Source organism: Balaenoptera borealis (assembly GCF_965194805.1).
Source record: "Balaenoptera borealis genome assembly, chromosome: 13".
NCBI lineage: Eukaryota > Metazoa > Chordata > Mammalia > Artiodactyla > Balaenopteridae > Balaenoptera > Balaenoptera borealis.
Genome location: NC_138870.1, coordinates 8,483,161 through 8,504,728, shown reverse-complemented (window position 1 = coordinate 8,504,728; position 21,568 = coordinate 8,483,161). Strand labels below are relative to the sequence as shown.

Genomic DNA, 21,568 nt, shown 5'->3' with positions numbered 1-21,568 from the left:
GCATAACATACAATATTTGAAAATATAAGACAGAAAGCAGCACATCAAATGAATGATGCTGAGGTTTCCGATACAATTCTTCCCACAATAAAGATTCTTTCACTGACCTGTAACATAGATGTTCGCTTTCCCTCTCACTTCTCCTGACTATTTTTGTTTTTATTCAGATGAGTTTGCTGTTGCTGAGTACAATGCTCCTTGCAGCAAAGGTAAGCAATTCATACTCCTTCCAGATGGAGTCAGAACCCCTTTGGCCTGTCCCTCAAATCTCCTCCATAAAATTCTGGCTAAATATTTCTCATAGACATCATACTGTTCACAGTGCAACTTATTATAGAAAAATACATTTATTGGGAAAGGGCCCCTGATAGTCAGACCTCAGTTCACAGAATTGCACATTAGATAATTTTAAGTAATGGGTCTCATTTCCCACTATACTAATTGGATTTCCTCAGGTACCATGCTACCCAAATCTAAAGGAAGGAATATTCACTGTTCCAGAAACCCAAGTCCATCTTAATTTTCTATTCTTTCCACTATCACAGACACTGGAAATGCTTAAAGACCACATCAATGAAAACTGCTTTGCTGGAGTCCCTGTTCCACAGACTCAGGTCTCCATGGAAGAAAAGAGTTTTTATATCTCTGAAGGCTTGTTGAATAAACCTTTTTCTCTGGTCAGCCCATATCACTGTTTACTCATTTATTCAGTAAACACTTATTACACTTCCATGTGATTCCCAATAGACTCCTGAGATAAAAATTCATAGCAATCAAGGGCTAAAGGATTTCAAAAACTGAAAAACATTACAGAGGTGGTGGTCACAGTAGGCTTCATTTAGAGGTTGCAGGGAAAAGAAGAAAGTATTGGATTATGTACTAGGAGCATGTAAAGTGAGTTTGGTTATAGAATTACCTTACGAAAAAGCCAAAGAGTGGATTTATGAGAGAATAAAAGGCTGACTTGACAAGGAAAGACTTTCCACGCTAAAGGGAAATATGAAATAGAAAGTTGGATATGTCCAACATTGGGAGGCAGCATAATTAATTGGGACTTGATCTGAATTGGAAGTTATGTGACCTCAGAACCAAATCTGCCATTGACCAATACAAGTGATCAGTCAGTTAACCTTGGGTTTCAGATTCAAGAAAGGATGACAGATTGAAAATGCTGAAGAGGTGATTCAAGTAGAAGTGAATTTTCCTAGAAGAAAGAATATATAGGATTCAAAGCCCAAATAGGACTGTTACATCTTTTTTCTGCAACTTTGAGCCAGAACCAAAGGATGGATACAAACTCAAGGAGGTATTCAGAGGCATTAAGTATTAAAATCATCCATTATATGGATGGAGGGGCAGAAGCTTCTGGAGTTTGAACAGAAGGTCCCTGAAAAGTCCTAGAGTCCTAGTCTTCATCTGGTTGAGTCTGACAGAAGCCTGGATGCTATAAACTAAGAACTCTAAAGGACTTGAAGTTCAAGCACCCTTAGCTCTGTCTCCAGGCTAGGCAAAAGTAAAAGATAAATGTTATCACCTTTGTGCTAGATTCTACTCTAAGCACCTCATAGGTATTAATATATCAACTCTATGAAATAGGTATTCTTATAACAAATGAGGAGAGTGAGGCACAGAGAGGTGTAACTTGCCCTAAGCTACTCAGCTAGTAAAGGGCTGAACCAGAATTCAATACTAAGAGGTCTGGTTTCCAAGTCCACACTCATAACCTCAAACCATGCTGTCTCTCCAGCCCACTTCAGACAAGAAAGCCAAGAAAAAAACATATTTCAGAGCTGAATAAATGTTATAATTAGTATCAATTAAGCATCCATCCAGGGCATGAAATATAAAAAAAATTAGGGGTATGACGAAAGGAAATAAACTAACAGGATTAAAATAAATTCTATCAGTTAGTTCTAGTCCTTTTTTCTTTGTTCATTGCAAATCATGACTGCAAATGTACTTGAAGAGTATACTTGTTGCAAATCAATCATTGTGTCTCCTTGGACCAAGATTCATTCCAGAAACCTTTACTGATTACTTCCTGTGTGTCAGGCACTATATTCCATGCTATGATACAGAATTCAATAAAATGGGATTCCTACCTTAGAGAAATTACACTGCAGAGTAAAAGAAAAAGATACATATTTGCCTTATTATAATACTACATGATAAGTACTGCAAACTATTTATTACCAAGATGGACTCCAGGCACAGTGACCTTCTCAAGTTTTGACGTACCACATCCAAGTTCTGATATTCTGGTAATTATCAAGCACTCTCTAAGAATTCATTTATAATTTGCTTCATTTTTCTTTCATTTGTATTGTAAGATTTTGGACACTATTTTTGTGACCAGGGAGACCTGGACCCGTGCATCCTCTTGAGCCATGAATTTTCACATTGTGTTCTTTACCCTGGGGAAAGGTCTAATTATAATTGAAAATGGATTTGCCACCAGCCTACCGGTACGGGTAGAATTTTAAAGAGTGACATATCTTGACTACATCGAATTTTGTGCATTGAGATTTACTCTTTCTGTAAAAGGATGTGGAGACATGACAGTAAATGAGATAGAGATGTTCAGGGGTCAGTTTATATAGAGTTTTATATTTTATTTTTAAAAATAATAAGGTGCTATATGCTTGCATTTTCTCACATGTGCCTCATCACCAAACTCATCCTTCCCCACCTTGAGTGAGTTGGTCAGAGGCAACCCCGTGCCTCAGGGAAATTGGGTGGTTATGGCAGGAATTCAAAGAGAAAGAAATAGAATACTTGATCCACCTTGCAAGAATAAATAACTTTTATATTTATTTAAACCCCACTGATAAATCAAAAGTTAACCCTGGAAGATTAGAGTATGGCAGTTTACTGTATGAAAGAGGTCACAAGAATTCAGAATATATAGGAAACATCTAAATGATGGCAAAATATGTGGCTGGAAACAGAATGAGGAAGCACTCTATGTATCATTAAAGAAATATCCCCAGGATTATACTGTTAAGAGAAAACGGTAGAGCTAAGAACAGGGTACATATTATGGACTCATATTATAATAAAAGGGTGGGAGCAGAAATAGCATGTCCTTTGTTTTTTCTTTTTGCACTTACATAAACTAAGACTAGAATGATACCCACCAGAAAAAAAAAAAAAGCTACTAAGAAAGTATTTACCTTCCTACAGAAACAGTGTAAAGTAAGTGGAAGTTTTCAAGGATGGGAAGGAGACCACTTAGAGAATACCATTTAAAATTATTTGACTATTGAACTGTTTGAACATATTTACTATTCTGAAAATTAAACTAAAATCCAGTGAATAAGAAGCTTAAGTCTAAGAAGAAATATTGAATTCAGTACCTGCCAATCTATACAACGAGAAAGAATACTTATTCTATAAAGTACAATTAAAGATATCTTACCGAGAGGCTAGGAGAAGATGGCGGAAGAGTAAGACGCGGAGATCACCTTCCTCCCCACAGATACATCAGAAATACATCTACACATGGAACAGCTCCTACAGAACACCCACTGAACACTGGCAGAAGACGTCAGACCTCCCAAAAGGCAAGAAACTCCCCACGTACCTGGGTAGGGCAAAAGAAAAAAGAAACAACAGAGACAAAAGAATAAGGACTGGACCCGCACCAGTGGGAGGGAGCTGTGAAGGAGGAAAGGTTTCCACACACTAGGAGCCCCTTCGCGGGTGGAGACTGCGGGTGGCGGAGGGGGGAAGCTTCGGAGCCACGGAGGAGAGCGCAGCCACAGGGGTGCGGAGGGCAAAGCGGAGAGATTCCCACACAGAGGCTCGGCGCCGAGCAGCACTCACCAGCCCAAGAGGCTTGTCTGCTCAGCCGCCGGGGCGGGCGGGGCTGGGAGCTGAGGCTCGGGCTTCGGTCGGATCCCAGGGAGAGGACTGGGGTTGGCGGCATGAACACAGGCTGAAGGGGCCTAGTGCGCCACAGCTAGGCGGGAGGGAGTCCGGGAAAAGGTCTGGAGCTGCCGAACAGGCAAGAGACTTTTTCTTGCCTCTTTGTTTCCTGGTGCGCGAGGAGAGGGGATTCAGAGCGCCACCTAAACGAGCTCCAGAGATGGGCGCGAGCCGGGGCTATCAGCGCGGAACCCAGAGACGGGCAGGAGACGCTAAGGCTGCTGCTGCCGCCACCAAGAAGCCTGTGAGCAAGCACAGGTCACTCTCCACACTGCCCCTCCCGGGAGCCAGTGCAGCCCGCCCCTGCCAGGGTCCCGTGATCCAGGGACAACTTCCCCGGGAGAAAGCACGGCGCGCCTCGGGCTGATGCAACGTCACGACGCCTCTGCCGCCGCAGGCTCGCCCCGCCTCCTCCATACCCCTCCCTCCCCGCGGCCTGAGTGAGCCAGAGCCCCCGCAGCAGCTGCTCCTTTAACCCCGTCCTGTCTGAGCAAAGAACAGACGCCCTTAGGCGACCTACACGCAGAGGCAGGTCCAAATCCAAAGCTGAAACCCAGGAGCTGTTCGAACAAAGAAGAGAAAGGGAAATTTCTCCCAGCAGCCTCAGAAGCAGCAGATTAAAGCTCCACAAACAACTTGATGTACCTGCATCTGTCAAATACCTGAATAGACAACGAATCATCCCAAATTGAGGAGGTGCACTTTGGGAGCAAGATATATTATTTTTTCCCCTTTTCCTCTTTTTGTGAGTGTGTATGTGTATGCTTCTGTGTGAGGTTTTGTCTGTATAGCTTTGCTTTCACCATTTGTCCTAGGGTTCTGTCCGTCCCTTTTTTTATTTGTTTGTTTTTGTTTTTAACTTTAAAATTTTTTTCTTTTTTTCTTAATAATTATTTTTTATTTTTTTATTTTAATAACTTTATTTTATCTTTATTTTATTTTATCCTCTTTCTTTTTTTTGCTTTCTATTTTTTCTCCCTTTTATTCTGAGCTGTGTGGATGAAAGGCTCTTGGTGCTCCAGCCAGGCATCAGGGCTGTGCCTCTGACGTGGGAGACCCAACTTCAGGACACTGGTCCACAAGAGACCTCCCAGCTCCACGTAATACCAAACGATGAAAATCTCCCAGAGATCTCCATCTCAACACCAAGACCCAGCTCCACTCAACGACCAGCAAGCTACAGTGCTGGACACCCTATGCCAAACAACTAGCAAGACAGCAACACAGCCCCATCCATTAGCAGAGAGGCTGCCTAAAATCCTAGTAAGGCCACAGACACCCCAAAACACACCACCAGATGTGGATCTCCCCACCAGAAAGACAAGATCCAGCCTCATCCACCAGAACACAGGCACTAGTCCCCTCCACCAGGAAGCCTACACAACCCACTGAACCAACCTTAGCCACTGGGGACAGATACCAAAAACAACGGGAACTACGAACCTGCAGCCTGCAAAAAGGAGACCCCAAACACAGTAAGATAAGCAAAATGAGAAGACAGAAAAACACACAGCAGATGAAGGAGCAAGGTAAAAACACACCAGACCTAACAAATGAAGAGGAAATAGGCAGTCTACCTGAAAAAGAATTCAGAATAACGATAGTAAAGATGATCCAAAATCTTGGAAATAGAATAGAAAAAATGCAAGAAACATTTAACAAGGATGTAGAAGAACTAAAGAGGAACCAAGCAATGATGAAAAACACAATAAATGAAATTAAAAATACTCTAGAAGGGATCAATAGCAGAATAACTGAGGCAGAAGAACGGATAAGTGACCTGGAATATAAAATAGTGGAAATAACTACTGCAGAGCAGAATAAAGAAAAAAGAATGAAAAGAACTGAGGACAGGGCTTCCCTGGTGGCGCAGTGGTCGAGAGTCCGCCTGCCAATGCAGAGGACACGGGTTCAAGCCCTGGTCTGGGAAGATCCCACATGCCGCGGAGCAACTAGGCCCGTGAGCCACAGTTACTGAGCCTGCGCGTCTGGAGCCTGTGCTCCACAACAAGAGAGGCCGCGATAATGAGAGGCCCGCGCACCGTGATGAAGAGTGGCCCCCACTTGCCGCAACTAGAGAAAGCCCTCGCACAGAAACGAAGACCCAACACAGCCATAAATAAATAAATAAGTAAATAAAAATTTAAAAAAATAAAATGTATATCTCAGAAATAACTAATTTTCTTGTCAACTGCATTATTATGAACTTTCATCAAATCTTTAACTGGTCATTTTTAAGTCTTTTGTCATTTACAGACAGTTCTGGGTGTACTCTGATGATTTTGCAAATATGTTCCTATAAAAGGGTTTCATCTTCAAGAAATTCATGGAAAAGACTCTGACAAGTACAGGTTTCTGGTAACTGACTGTACTGCTGAACTGAATGAATAAGCATTTTCAGAACTCTAATGAAAAACTGATGAACTCATAAAAGTGCTAACAAAAGATCAAGATGAAAAAAAAAATGAATTACATGGGACTGAGTGAACTGATGAGGATGAGTATAATTTTTGTGACTTTCTGTCTGAATTTAAAAAAAAAAAAAAATCCCACAAGGACTCAGAGGCAAAGAATATACAAATCAATTTTCACTGCAAAGTAAAGGAGCTGTTACAGTGGAGGATTACTGGACTGAATGTCAATATTATGACATAGTATGAGTGTGTTTCATGTTTGGTAATTGTAATCATTGTTGCTTTTGTTGTGGTCATCCATGTACAATGTTTGGTGTCAGTCTATTTATCTCTTGTAAAAATAAAATACACTGTGTGTGTGTGAAAAAAATAAAAATAAAAAAATAAAATAAAATAGTGGAAATAACTACTGCAGAGCAGAATAAAGAAAAAAGAATGAAAAGAACTGAGGACAGGGCTTCCCTGGTGGCGCAGTGGTCGAGAGTCCGCCTGCCAATGCAGGGGACACGGGTTCAAGCCCTGGTCTGGGAAGATCCCACATGCCGCGGAGCAACTAAGCCCGTGTGCCACAACTACTGAGCCTGTGCGTCTGGAGCCTGTGCTCCGCAACAAGAGAGGCCGCGATAGTGAGAGGCCCGCGCACCGTGATGAAGAGTGGCCCCCACTTGCCGCAACTAGAGAAAGCCCTCGCACAGAAGCGAAGACCCCACACAGCCATAAATAAATAAATAAATAAATAATTTAAAAAAAAAAAAAAAAAAAAAGAACTGAGGACAGTCTCAGAGACCTCTGGGACAGCATTAAACGCACCAACATCTGAATTATAGGGGTCCCAGAAGAAGAAGAGAAAAAGAAAGGGACTGAGAAAATATTTGAAGAGATTATAGTTGAAAACTTCCCTAATATGGGAAAGGAAATAGTTAATCAACTCCTGGAAGCACAGAGAGTCCCATACAGGATAAATCCAAGGAGAAACATGCCAAGACACATATTAATCAAACTATCAAAAATTAAATATAGGGCTCCCCTGGTGGCACAGTGGTTGAGAATCTGCCTGCCAATGCAGGGCACACGGGTTCGAGCCCTGGTCTGGGAAGATCCCACATGCCACGGAGCAACTAGGCCCATGGCCACAGTTACTGAGCCTGCGCGTCTGGAGCCTGTGCTCCACAACAAGAGAGGCCGCGATAGTGAGAGGCCCGCGCACCGCAAGGAAGAGTGGCCCCCGCTTGCTGCAACTAGAGAAAGCCCTCACACAGAAACGAAGACCCAACACAGCCAAAAATAAATAAATAAATAAATAAACAGAGTAAACAATGCGTTTAAAAAAAAAAAAAAAGAGAAGGCTTCGATAAAAATAATCATATATCAGAGAAAACTCAGAGCCTTCTTTTAGATGGCTGCTGTGCAATCCAATGTTATGGATAATAAAAGTGGATAAGACATAGCTTGGCAAGCCACCCAGTACCAGGAAATGTAAATTTGTAATATTAAAATCAGGGACATTTTCTGAGGAAGTAACAAGTCCAAGTTTAAGATGCATTCCCAAAACCACTGGCCCTAGAACTTTCCAGAAAAGTAGACATCACACATAATCCTCTTTGTATCTGATTTGTTTGTGTATCTAGATGTTGGGGTATCTGAAAAATTGTCCCTGAATCTCCCACCAAAGGTAGTGAAAGAATCAGCCAGAGCCTCTTTCTCTGTTTTGGGTGACTGAGTCACTCAGTCCCTGGAGAACGTGGGACAACCACCACTGCCATTCCCCCTACTTTTTTCAAATATAGCTTTTAACTGCACTTCAGCTTTTCAACTTCTTTCTCATACCTCTATATTTTCCTCAGTTGCTACTTGGTTTCCAGCATATCTGATCCAACATTCAAGTTATAATTCCTTGTTCTGACATCTCATCTTTCATTTCCAGGTGACATACTAGGTTCTGCCAAAAAAAAACACACAAAACCTTCTCCAGATGCCCTATGGCTGTGGAGGACAGAACATGGTCCTGTTTGCTCCTAATATCTATGTACTGAAATATCTGAATGAAACCCAACAACTGACTCAGGAGGTCAAATCCAAGGCCATTGGCCATCTCAATGCTGGTGAGTCCACTTTATTATTGTAGGTGTTCTCTCCACAAACAGGCGTGACATCCACTGGGCATGAAGAGCAGTGCTGTTGGTGGGTCCTTTGTGCCTGAGAGGCCAGGGCACGTCAGGGGCATCAGCTTGCCCATTTGGGAATCCTCTTTCTCTGATGTGCCACTGCTACTTCACGTGCCATCTGAAACCTTCCGTTCCAGGTTATCAGAGGCAGCTGAACTACAAACACAGAGGTGGCTCCTATAGTGCCTTTGGGAACCAACATGTCACAAAGGAAGGCAACACTTGGTAAGAAAAGGTCCTATAGGACAAACTTTGCACAAGCATAGCCACTCTTATTCCTCATGGAAACCCTACAACTTAGATATTATGAACCTCATTTTATAAAGGTAGAAATTTATACCTAGTGTTGTTAAGTAAATGTTTCTTGGTGGCACAAATAATAGATGGCAGAGTTGGGACTTGTCTCAAGGTTTATCTACCTTGACTCCCAAATGCATTTTTGATTCAACACAGTAATTAAGATGTACTTTCTCATGTCTAATACCATCATAAGTAAAAAAAAAATCTGGCCACCTTAAGTTATTTTCCAGTACCCAGAGATGATAGAAACTGAGACTAGAAAAACTGCTGCCATTCTTCACACAACCCTGTATCAAAAAGTGCTGTTCCTCTGAGACAAAACACACAGGCAGTTAATGAAAAGAGAGGTAATTAATGAAAAGGCAGTTGGTGGAAGGAGAGGGAAGGAAGGTTCAGGGGGGAGTATTTCACTTTTTGAAGATGCAAACATCACCGAGAGGTTAGTCCATATATCAGGGATGGCAGAAAAGAAGGTTTGTCTCATCTACAATAGAAAATCAGAGAGAGGGAGAAAACCTAGCATGAGAGTGCAAATGTCTGAGTCAATCACCTGAATAAGGAAGATGAAGCCTGAATCCTTGAAGCAATGAGAACGTGAACAAGGTAGTAAGGACCACTTGAAACCACTTTGTCCTGGAGGAACAAAGACAGATTCCCCAGCTCTAAGCACTCCGAATCCCTCATACTGACTCACGAGTGTGGAGGGGTCCCCGTGAAGCCTGGGCACTGAATGTGCTGCATGAAAACAAATGGCCTCATCAGCCCACTCTTCCTCCTCCATCAAGCTCACAGCCTTTGTTCTCAAGGCCTTCGCCCAGCCTCGAGCCTTCATCTTCATTGATGCAGCCCACATTACCCAAGCCCTTACCTGGCTCTCTGAGAAGCAGAAGAGTGATGGCTGTTTCAGGAGTTCTGGGTCACTGCTCAACAGTGCCATTAAGGTGATTGCTTTTGTAAGCTAGTCTGAACCTCCTGACCTCACTATTCCATGGCAACCTGTCCAAGGGTGAAGGCACATAAGAAGGAGGCACATACGAATTCCTAAAGGAAAGGACTAGGAAGTACGGGAGAAGGTTAGGGTGGGAGAATAAACCCACGTACCACTGAGGTAAAAGAAATGGAATCTCAGTTGAGAGTAGCACTTTGTACGGTGGGGAGAGATGTATATGAGAACTTCCCAGGGACCATGCAAGAGAAAGGACTGACCATGAGGAGAGGAGATATCTTCAAAAGGTTTCCTGAAGTGGAAATAATCTCTCTTTCCCTCCCTTGTACTTACAGGGTGGAGTGGACGACGAAGTGACCCTCTCTGCCTATATTGCCATGGCCCTTCTGGAGATTCCACTCCCTGTCACTGTAGGCACCACATCACTTCCTCAGCTTCCCAGACCATCATGAAACCATTGCCCTATTGTGCTAATAATACTCCTCTCAAAGCCCAGTGACAGCTTTCCTTCTGCTCAATGCTGATGCATCTGCCACAGTCATAGAGACTCCGAATGACCCATCAAGAAGAATTCATTTGTTCAGTAAAGACCTGGACTATGTGCCAAAGCTAATCCTAAAACACATGGCCTCTAGCCCTGCCCTTATCAGCTTATTTTACTTGGAAAGTAATTTTTTAAAGAGTGATTTCTATTATGTTGTGTGGTTTTTTACAATCAAAAAAAAAAAAAAAGAGTGAGGGACTTCCCTGGCAGTCCAGTGGTTAGGACTCTGAGCCCTCACTGATGAGGGCCCGGGTTCAACCCCTCGTCCGGGAACTAAAATCCCACAAGCTGCGTGGTGTGGCCAGAAAAAAAACAAACAAACAGTGATTTCTAAAAAGATGATCAGGAGATGGTTAGATAAAGCCATTTGATCTAATTTTTTTTATTTGAAAAGCACTGGTCCCACGTATCTTACTGTCTTTATGTTTGTTCTGGGATATGCCAGGAACCCTTTCCACGTAACTCAGGATACTATTGCTCTCCCTTCACAGCACCCTGTTGTCCACAAGGCCCTGGTCTGCCTCGAATCAGCCTAGAAAAGAACACAGGCAGAGGCCCGAGGCAGCCACATCTACACCAGGGCACTGTTGGCCTATGCTTTTGCCCTGGCAGGTGACCAGGCCAAAAGGAGAGAGTTAACTGAAATCACTTGATGAGGAAGCAATAAAAGAAGGTGAGAGCACACATCAAGCTGTTCTTCCTATCCACTTCCACTGGATAGAAAAGGGGAAGAATATTGAATTCCTGAAAATAACCTCCTTTTTGGTCTATACCACTACAAATGCTGACATTTTTATGCAGACTAATCCATTAAGAGATTAATGCTCCTTTTACACACAAATCTTCCCTGGAATTTCTGTTATAGAGAAAACAAGATAGATAAAAGTAACATCACAGAGTGAATTGGAGGGGGGCTGTTCAGTCTCCCTTTATTTACAAAGACAAACATAGTTGACATTTATACTTTTCTTTATGGTAAATGAATGTGTATCAGGGTGAGGAGAAGCTACTAAGCACCATAGCAAAGACAATGTCATCCATAATTACAACTTCCATGTTACTGTTTCTAATACAACTCTCTGAAATAAGATGGAAGATTTTATATTTCATCTCAAAAAAAACCTAAACAATGACCAAATCATTTTAGATTGGGAGCAAAGGAACCAACAAGTGAGGAAATCATGTCTGACTTTTCACCACCAGCTCTACCAGAACAACACTTGAGAAAGTAGTTCAGTTCACATCTTATAAATTTCTGTCCTCAATATTTCCCTCGACCACACTAGACCATAGCCAAGTTCAGATTTTTACTCAGAAATAAGAAATCTAGGGATATTATGATTAAAGTAAAAAACTTACTTCAGCTTTTGCTACATTTATTTCTTACTAAATATAAACATACTGTCATACATTAAACACCAATAGCTTTCATTCTTTCTCTATTCTTATCCTTAAGACAACGCAATGCACTGGGAGCAACCTCAGAAACCCAAGGCACCAGTGGAGGATCTTTACGAACCCCAGGCTCCCTCTGCTGAAGTGGAGATGACAGCCTATGTGCTCCTCGCTTACCTCACGGCCCAGCCTGCCCTGACCTCGGAGGACCTGACCCCCCCCCCCACGCACATCGTGAAGTGGATCTCAAAGCAGCAGAACTCCCAGGGGGGCTTCTCCTCCACCCAGGTGTGTGGTTCCCCTTTCGGTTAGGGTGCAGCTGGGAGGCTTGAACAACAGACAAATCTGTAGTGACAAGAGCAAGGAAAAGGTAGAAGAGGACGTGAAATGAGGGAAAGGATATCTGTTATCATTTTGAGTCTGTAGGAAATAAGGAAAAGAGTCTAAAACATTTCCCAAAATAAATTGTCCTAATCCCTGTGCTAGCGAACTAGAGTTCTCTTTATACCTCACTTTGTACCACACCACATTTTGCTCAGAAACCACAACCTTAATTTACGGACAATGTCTAAAATTCTGGAAAGTCTAGAAACCTAGAAGCAGACCCTTAAACTGAACCAGAGAGGTTAATTGCCTAAAATATGATGTACGAACAAAAGGGGCTCACCCACGTCTTTCTGTCCCACTGCACCAGCTAGCCTCTCCTTTCCCTCTCCTCTTGACAGACTCTCCTAATTTTACTTACAAATAGATCCTAAAGGGAAAACCGTTTTCCTCTACCCTTAACACTTCTGACAGTAACAACCTGGAGTTAGCATAAACCTCACAGGCTCAGTCCCACAAGACTGCCCCTCACTCCCGGTGCCAGTCACCGGTCCAGGCCTCCTGTACTTCAGACCAACCAGCTATAATTTAGGGGTTCCCACAACCCCCTCTTGAGGTTGATAATTTGCTAGAATGGCTCCCAGAACTCAGGAAAGCACTTTACTTACTAATACCAGTCTATTATAAAGGATGCAATTCAGGAACAGCAAAATGAAGGAGATGCCCGGGGCGAGGTTTGTGGGAAGGGGTGCACAGCTTCCATGCCCTCTCTGGGCACACCACCCTCCCAGCACCTCCACCTGTTCACCAACCTGGAAGCTCTCTGAACCCCTTTGTTTAGGGTTTTTGTGGAGGTCCCATTACATAGGCATGGCTGATTAAATCACTGACCACTGGTCAATCCCAAGCCCCTCTCCAATCCCCAGAGGTAGAGGGTGGGTAGTAGGAGGGGGGTTGAGCCTGAAAGTTCCAATCCTCTAATCAAGTGGCTAGTTCCTCTGGCAACCATCCCCCATCCTCCGAGAGTCACTTCACTGGCATACATAAAGAAACTCATCACTCCAAAGACTTCAAGGGTCCTAGAAATTCTTGTATCAGGATCCAGGGGCAGAGACCAAATACATATTTCTTATTATGCCACAGAACTTCTTTGAGTTTTCTTAAAAGTAACACAAACTCATGCTTCCCTTCTCCATTCTCTACATGTGGGTTCAATCAGGACTATAAACCATTAACTTTAATCGTCCAGCCACATCCAGCCGTATCAAATATTATTTCTAAAGAAACACATCTAACGTAATACCTTGTAATTTCCACTCTCAGTATTCTGAGTGTACACTGAAGAACTTATCTTCACAGAAATTTGGTGAAATGGTAGACTCTTCTAAAAGATAAATAAAATATAGAGAAGCAAAATCTCAATGACCGGTGCGCCACCCTGGTTTGCAACTCACTTCATTGTCTCTCTCGTCCCTCTGAAATGGATAATCTTCATTTTGATGTTAAAATACCCTCTTCGTGTTTGTTTTCTCTTCCTTTCAGTCCCATTGTCCAAAAGACAGTGTCAAGACTCATTTTTTTATAAATTTATTAATTTATTTTATATTTTATTTTTGGCTGCATTGGGTCTTTGTTGCTGCGCATGGGCTTTCTCTAGTTGCGGCAAGCAGTGGCTTCTCTTGTTGTGGAGCATAGGCTCTAGGCGTGCAACTTCAGTAGTTGTGGCTCATGGGCTCAGTACTGTGGCTCCCAGGCTCTAGAGCACAGGCTCAGTAGTTGTGGCACATGGGCTTAGTTGCTCCACGGCATGTGGGATCTTCCTGGACCAGGAATCTAATCCATGTCCCCTGCATTGGCAGGCGGACTCCCAACCACTGCACGATCAGGGAAGTCCTGAGACTCATTTTTAATAAGAAGAAAGAAGGAGTTCTAAAAGAGAGATCTTCTGGGGCATGAAGTACATTCTAATAGAATGGTATCAATAGAGAAATAATCCACAGGAAAGACTGGAATTAAAAAGTTTTTCCTTTTATTTGATCAGAGTGCAGATCATAGACTAATAACTATTGACTGCCTTGGTGTCTCTGGAAGGCACATCAAAAGTAGACATTTAAAACACACCACCAGACATGGTCCTGCCCACCAGAAAGAAAAGATCCAGCCTCATCCACCAGAACACAGACACCAGTCCCCTCCACCAGGAAGCCCACACAACCCACTGAACCAGCCTTACCCACTGGGGGCAGACACCAAAAACAACAGGAACTATGAACCTGCAACCTGCGAAAAGGAGACCCCAAACATAGTAAGTAGAGCAAATTGAGAAGACAGAGAAATACACAGTAGATGAAGGAGCAAAGTAAGAACCCAACAGACCAAACAAATGAAGAGAAAATAGGCAGTCTATCTGAAAGAGAATTCAGAGTAATGATAGTAAAGATGATCCAAAATCTTGGAAATAGAATGGAGAAAACACAATAAACGTTTAACAGGGACCTAGAAGAATTGAAGAGCAAACAAACAATGATGAACAACACAATAAAAGAAATTTAAAATTCTCTGGAAGGAATCAATAGCAGAATAACTGAGGCAGAAGAATGGATAAGTGACCTGGAATATAAAATAGTGGAAATAACCACCACCCAGCAGAATAAAGAGAAAAGAATGAAAAGAATTGAGGACAGTCTCAGAGACTGCTGAAACAACATTAAATGTACCAACATTCAAATTATAGGGGTCCCAGAAGAAGAAGAGAAAAAGAAAGGGACTGAGAAAATATTTGAAGAGATTATAGTTGAAAACTTCCCTAATATGGGAAAGGAAATAGTCAGTCAAGTCCAGGAAGTGCAGAGAGTCCCATACAGGATAAATCCAAGGAGAAACACACCAAGATACATATTAATCAAACTATCAAACTTAAGTACAAATAAAAAATATTAAAAAGAGCAAGGGAAAAGCAACAAATAACATACAATGGAATCCCCATAAGGTTAACAGCTGATCTTTCAGCAGAAACTCTGTAAGCCAGAAGGGAGTGGCAGGACATATTTAAAGTGATGAAAGGGAAAAACCTACAACCGAGATTACTCTACCCAGCAAGGATCTCATCCAGATTCAATGGAGAAATTAAAACCTTTACAGACAAGCAAAAGTTAAGAGAATTCAGCACCACCAAACCAGCTTTACAACAAATGCTAAAGAAATTTCTCTAGGCAGGAAACACAAGAGAAAGAAAAGACCTACAAAAACAAACCCAAAACAATAAAGAAAATGGTAATAGGAACATACATATCGATAATTACCTCAAATGTAAATGGAATAATTGCTCCAACCAAAAGACACAGACTGGCTGAATGGATACAAAAACAAGACCCATGTATATGCTGTCTACAAGAGACCCACTTCAGACCTAGGGACACATACAGACTGAAAGTGGGGGGATGGAAAAAGATATTCCATGCAAATGGAAATCAAAAGAAAGCTGGAGTAGCAATTCTCATATCAGACAAAATAGACTTTAAAATAAAGACTATTACAAGAGACAAAGAAGGACACTACATAATGATCAAGGGATCAATCCAAGAAGAAGATATAACAATTGTAAATATTTATGCACCCAACATAAGAGCACCTCAATACATAAGGCAAATGTTAACAGCCATAAAAGGGGAAATCAACAGTAACACAATAATAGTAGTGGACTTTAACACCCCACTGTCACCAATGGACAGATCATCCAAAATGAAAATAAATAAGGAAACACAAGCTTTAAATGACACATTAAACAAGAAAGACTTAATTGATATTTATAGGACATTCCATCCAAAAACAACAGAATACACTTTCTTCTCAAGTGCTCATGGAACATTCTCCAGGATAGATCATATCCTGGGTCACAAATCAAGCCTTGGTAAATTTAAGAAAATTGAAATCATATCAAGTATCTTTTCCTACCACAATGCTATGAGATTAGATATCAATTACAGGAAAGAAAGTGTAAAAAATTCAAACACATGGAGGCTAAACAATACACTACTAAATAACCAAGAGATCACTGAAGAAATCAAAGAGGAAATCAGAAAATACCTAGAAAAAATGACAATGAAAGCACAACAACCCAAAACCTATGGGATGCAGCAAAAGCAGTTCTAAGAGGGAAGTTTATAGCAATACAAGCCTACCTCAAGAAACAAGAAAAATCTCAAATAAACAACTTAACTTTACACCTAAAGCAATTAAAGAAAGAAGAATTAAAAAACCCCAAAGTTAGGAGAAGGAAAGAAATCATAAAGATCAGATCAGAAATAAATGAAAAAGAAGTGAAGGAAATGATAGCAAAGATCAATAAAACTAAAAGCTGTTTCTTTGAGAAGATAAACAAAATTGATAAACCATTAGCCAGATTCATCAAGAAAAAAAGGGAGAAGATTCAAATCAATAGAATTAGAAATGAAAAAGGAGAAGTAACAACTGACACTGCAGAAATACAAAGGATCATGAGACATTACTACAAGCAACTATATGCCAATAAAATGGACAACCTGGAAGAAATGGACAAATTCTTAGAAAAGCACCACCTTCCGATACTGAACCAGGAAGAAATAGAAAATATAAGCAGACCAATCACAGCACTGAAATTGAAACTGTGATTAAAAATCTTCCGAAAATCAAAAGCCTGGGACCAGATGGCTTCACAGGCGAATTCTATCAAACATTTAAAGAAGAGCCAACACCTATCCTTCTCAAACTCTTCCAAAATATAGCAGAGGGAGAAACACTCCCACACAAGATCCTTTTTGACCCAGCTCCTAGAGAAATGGAAATAAAAACAAAAATAAACAAATGGGACCTAATGAAACTTAAAAGCTTTTGCACAGCAAAGGAAACCATAAACAAGATGAAAAGACAACCCTCAGAATGGGAGAAAATATTTGCAAATGAAGTAACGGACAAAGGATTAATCTCCAAAATATATAAACAGCTCATGCAGCTCAATATCAGAAAAACAAACAACCCAATCCAAAAATGGGCAGAAGACCTAAATAGACGTTTCTCCAAAGAAGATATACAGATTGCCAACAAACACATGAAAGAGTGCTCAACATCACTAATTATTAGAGAAATGCAAATCAAAACTACAATGAGGTATCACCTCACACCAGTCAGAATGGCCATCATCAGAAAAATCTACAAACAATAAATGCTGGAGAGGGTGTGGAGAAAAGGGAACTCTCCTGCACTGTTGGTGGGAATGTAAATTGATAAAGCCACTATGGAGAACAGTATGGAGGTTCCTTAAAAAACTAAAACTAGAACTACCATACGACCCAGCAATCCCACTACTGGGCATATACCCTGAGAAAACCATAATTCAAAAATAGCAATGTACCACATTGTTCATTGCAGCTCTATTTACAATAGCCAGGACATGGAAGCAACCTAAGTGTCCATCAACAGATGAATGCATAAAGAAGATGTGGCATATATATACAATGGAATATCATTCAGCCATAAAGAGAAACGAAATTGAATTATTTGTAGTGAGGTGGATGGATTTAGAGTCTGTCCTACAGAGTGAAGTAAGTCAGAAAGAGAAAAACAAATACTGTATGCTAACACATGTATATGGAATCTAAAAAAAATAAAAATGGTTCTGAACAACCTAGGGGCAGGACAGGAATAAAAATGCAGACGTAGAGAATGGACTTGAGGACATGGGGAGGGGGAAGGGTAAACTGGGACGAAGTGAGAGAGTGGCATGGACATATATACACCACCAAATGTAAAATAGATAGCTAGTGGGAAGCAGCCGCATAACATAACACAGGGAGATCAGCTGGTGCTTTGTGACCACCTAGAGGGGTGGGATAGGGAGGGTGGGAAGGAGACACAAGAGGGAGGGGACATGGGGATAAATGTATACGTATAGCTGATTCACTTTGTGATACAGCAGAAACTAACTCACCATTGTAAAGCAATTATACTCCAATAAAGATGTTAAAAATCAATTAATTAATTAATTTTTAAAAAGTACATGTTTGGTAACGAGAGAGAGAAAGACTGTAGTTTTGTGGGAAGAGATGGTGGGTGTCAGAGGCAGAGAAAGAGGAATAGCAAATACCAGGCAATGAGCCTGATTCATATATAAATTTCCCACTTGGCTGTGAGAGAATTTGCTTGCTCTAGTGCAAGCTGTATACAGAAATTATGTAAAATTTAGATCCTGAGCTATATCAAAGATTGAAATCAGTCTTGGAATTAAGATCCCAGAATTCAAATAATGAGGGAGAAAATTTCATGACACCTTTGTAATAGTAAAAATGAACTTTGGGAAGAACCCAAGGCCCCAAAAGTTGACCCTATCCTGGATTTTCACACACATCTCTTCCAGGACACAGTGTGGCTCTCCATGCTTTGTCCAGATACGGAGCAGCTATCTTTGCCAGAACTGGGAAGGCAGCACAGGTGACCATCCAGTCTTCAGGGACATATTCCACAAAATTCAAAGTGGACAACACCAACCGCCTGTTACTACAGCAGGTCTCGTTACCAGACATTCCTGGGGAGTACAGCATAAATGTGTCAGGGGAAGCATGTGTGTATATTCAGGTAAGGCTCTTGGGGAAAGTTGGAGAGAGTCAACTGTAAACCCTCCTTCTGAAAATGGAAACTATTTATTCTTACTTGGGCTGTGAAAGCAAAAATCAGGAGAAATGAAATTGTGACAGACCGAAGGATCCTGTGGAGTGGAAACTATTTTTATTCATAATGTTTCACAGACAGCTCTGAAATACAATGTCTTCTTGGAGAAGAAGGAATCTGCATTCAATCTACATGTACAGACAATACTCCAAACTTGTGACAGACTCAAAGCCCACACAAGCTTCCAAATCTCACTGGAAGTCAGGTAAGAATACCTGTCTCTGTTATCTACTTCTGAAAATATTAGCTGCCTAGTACTCTTGAGTACATAGATTCAAAACGACCTAAAGTTATCCTCTTCACTAACTTTTTGCCTTGTCAATGAAAAAAAAAAAAAAAAGAATGTCTTCACCAACATGGAAAATGAAGAATTTATAGTGTTATGAGCTCAATTTGTCTGCCTCCAGGATTATTTTATTACCCACAACTATTGTTAAAGAATAAATAATTCCTTTCAATAATACTTTAACATGGGATCTTTCTTCCTTATCTCTAAAGGAAAGGCTTTCTAGTCTTTTAAAATTTCATGTTTCTAGAGAGAAAGAATTCACAATTCAATAACACTCTTCCGAGATTTACTTGGAATAGAACAAGTGACTGATTATAATGACAAATCTAATGAGTCTCAGATGAAAAGAAAAAATAATATTCTCAATTTGGTTTATCATCAATAGACAAATAAGTTAAATGTACTTCATAAAAGCAAGATATGTTAATTAAGCAAAAATAAAAAATACACTCAAGTAGCTACAGTGAATATAAATACAGACTGGGTCTCTTACCTAAAGGAATCTTATAGTCTAGTTGTGAAGATAATTTTCAAATAAAAAAATGATAATCATTAATCTAAAATGTATGAGTTGCAAAGATGTAGCATATACCAGAGATTCTAAAATTTGATTATTGTCCTTTGCAGAATTTGTTTAAAAATGCATATTGCCAGGTCCCACCCTCAGAGATTTAATTCAGTATTTCTGGAGCTGTGCTCAGGTATCCACTTTTTTTTTGGGGGGGGGGGTTGTAATTTATTTTTGTAATTTATTTATTTATTTATTTTTACACACACACACACACACACACACACACACACACTGTATTTTATTTTTACAAGAGATAAATAGACTGACACCAAGCATTGTACATGGATGACCACAACAAAAGCAACAATGATTGCAATTACCAAACATGAAACACACTCATACTATGTCATAATATTGACATTCAGTCCAGTAATCCTACACTGTAACAGCTCCTTTACTTTGCAGTGAAAATTGATTTGTATGTTCTTTGCCTCTGAGTCCTTGTGGGATTTTTTTTTTTTAATTCAGACAGAAAGTCACAAAAATTATACTCATCCTCATCAGTTCACTCAGTCCCATGTAATTAATTTTTTTTTCATCTTGATCTTTTGTTAGCACTTTTATGAGTTCATCAGTTTTTCATTAGAGTTCTGAAAATGCTTATTCATTCAGTTCAGCAGTACAGTCAGTTACCAGAAACCTGTACTTGTCAGAGTCTTTTCCATGAATTTCTTGAAGATGAAACCCTTTTATAGGAACATATTTGCAAAAGCATCAGAGTACACCCAGAACTGTCTGTAAATGACAAAAGACTTAAAAATGACCACAGTTAAAGATTTGATGAAAGTTCATAATAATGCAGTTGACAAGAAAATTAGTTATTTCTGAGATATACATTTTATTTTTTTAAATTTTTATTTACTTATTTATTTATTTATGGCTGTGTTGGGTCTTCGTTTCTGTGCGAGGGCTTTCTCTAGTTGCGGCAAGTGGGGGCCACTCTTCATCACGGTGCGCGGGCCTCTCATTATCGCGGCCTCTCTTGTTGTGGAGCACAGGCTCCAGACGCGCAGGCTCAGTAACTGTGGCTCACGGGCCTAGTTGCTCCGCGGCATGTGGGATCCTCCCAGACCAGGGCTCGAACCCGTGTCCCCTGCATTGGCAGGCAGATTCTCAACCACTGCGCCACCAGGGAAGCCCCTGAGATATATATTTTAAAGTAATAACTAGGATTATGACTTATAACATTATACCAGAACATATAAGATTTTTAGAAATTTCATGTAATGTCTGAAACGTTTATATTAACATATTTCCATACAAATAACCCAATGAAAGTTTAGTATTAGTTGTTTTGTTTGTTTGTTTGTTTTATACTGCATGTTCTTATTAGGCATCAATTTTATACACATCAGTGTATACATGTCAATCCCAATAGCCCAATTCAGCACACCACCATCCCCAGCTCACCGCAGTTTTCCCCCCTTGGTGTCGATATGTCCGTTCTCTACATCTGTGTCTCAACTTCTGCCCTGCAAACCGGCTCATCTGTACCATTTTTCTAGGTTCCACATACATGCGTTAATATACGATATTTTTTTGGGCTTCCCTGGTGGCGCAGTGGTTAAGAATCTGCCTGCCAATGCAGGAAACACGGGTTCGAGCCCTGGTCTGGGAAGATCCCACATGCCGCGGAGCGATTAAGCCCGTGAGCCACAACTACTGAGCCTGCGCGTCTGGAGCCTGTGCTCCGCAAAGAGAGAGGCCGTGACTGTGAGAGGCCCGCGCACCGCGATGAAGAGTGGCCCCCGCTTGCCACAACTAGAGAAAGCCCTCGCACAGAAACGAAGACCCAACACAGCCAAAAATAAATATAAATAAATAAATAAATTTATAAAAAAAAAAAATATACGATATTTTTTTTCCTCTTTCTGACTTACTTCACTCTGTATGACAGTCTCTAGATCCATCCACGTCTCAACAAATGACTCACTTTCGTTCCTTTATATGGCTGAGTAATATTCCATTGTATATATGTACCACAACTTCTT

The 21,568-nt window shown here is 40.8% G+C and overlaps 2 protein-coding genes across 5 annotated transcripts in view; one reads left to right on the top strand and one right to left on the bottom strand.

Annotated features, from left to right (window-relative positions):
* A2M (alpha-2-macroglobulin) overlaps positions 1-686 on the top strand; it is a 43,977-nt gene extending 43,291 nt beyond the window's left edge. Inside the window, exons 35-36 of the mRNA XM_082349159.1 lie at positions 168-209; positions 546-686. Coding sequence (XP_082205285.1) covers positions 168-209; positions 546-562 — 59 coding nt within the window. The 3' untranslated portion in view covers positions 563-686. The remainder of the gene's footprint in view (positions 1-167; positions 210-545) is intronic.
* The window catches only part of KLRG1 (killer cell lectin like receptor G1), a 196,146-nt gene that overhangs the window by 106,468 nt on the left and 68,110 nt on the right, over positions 1-21,568 (bottom strand). The window contains exon 6 of one of the 4 annotated variants that reach the window (XM_082349282.1): positions 3,419-3,583. The exons of 2 other annotated variants lie outside the window; for them this stretch is intronic. The gene's annotated coding sequence lies outside the window, so the exon portion shown is untranslated. Of the gene's footprint in view, positions 1-3,418; positions 3,584-19,787; positions 20,313-21,568 lie in introns of those variants that run through there. One more of the 4 variants, XM_082349279.1, reaches the window with a different exon arrangement.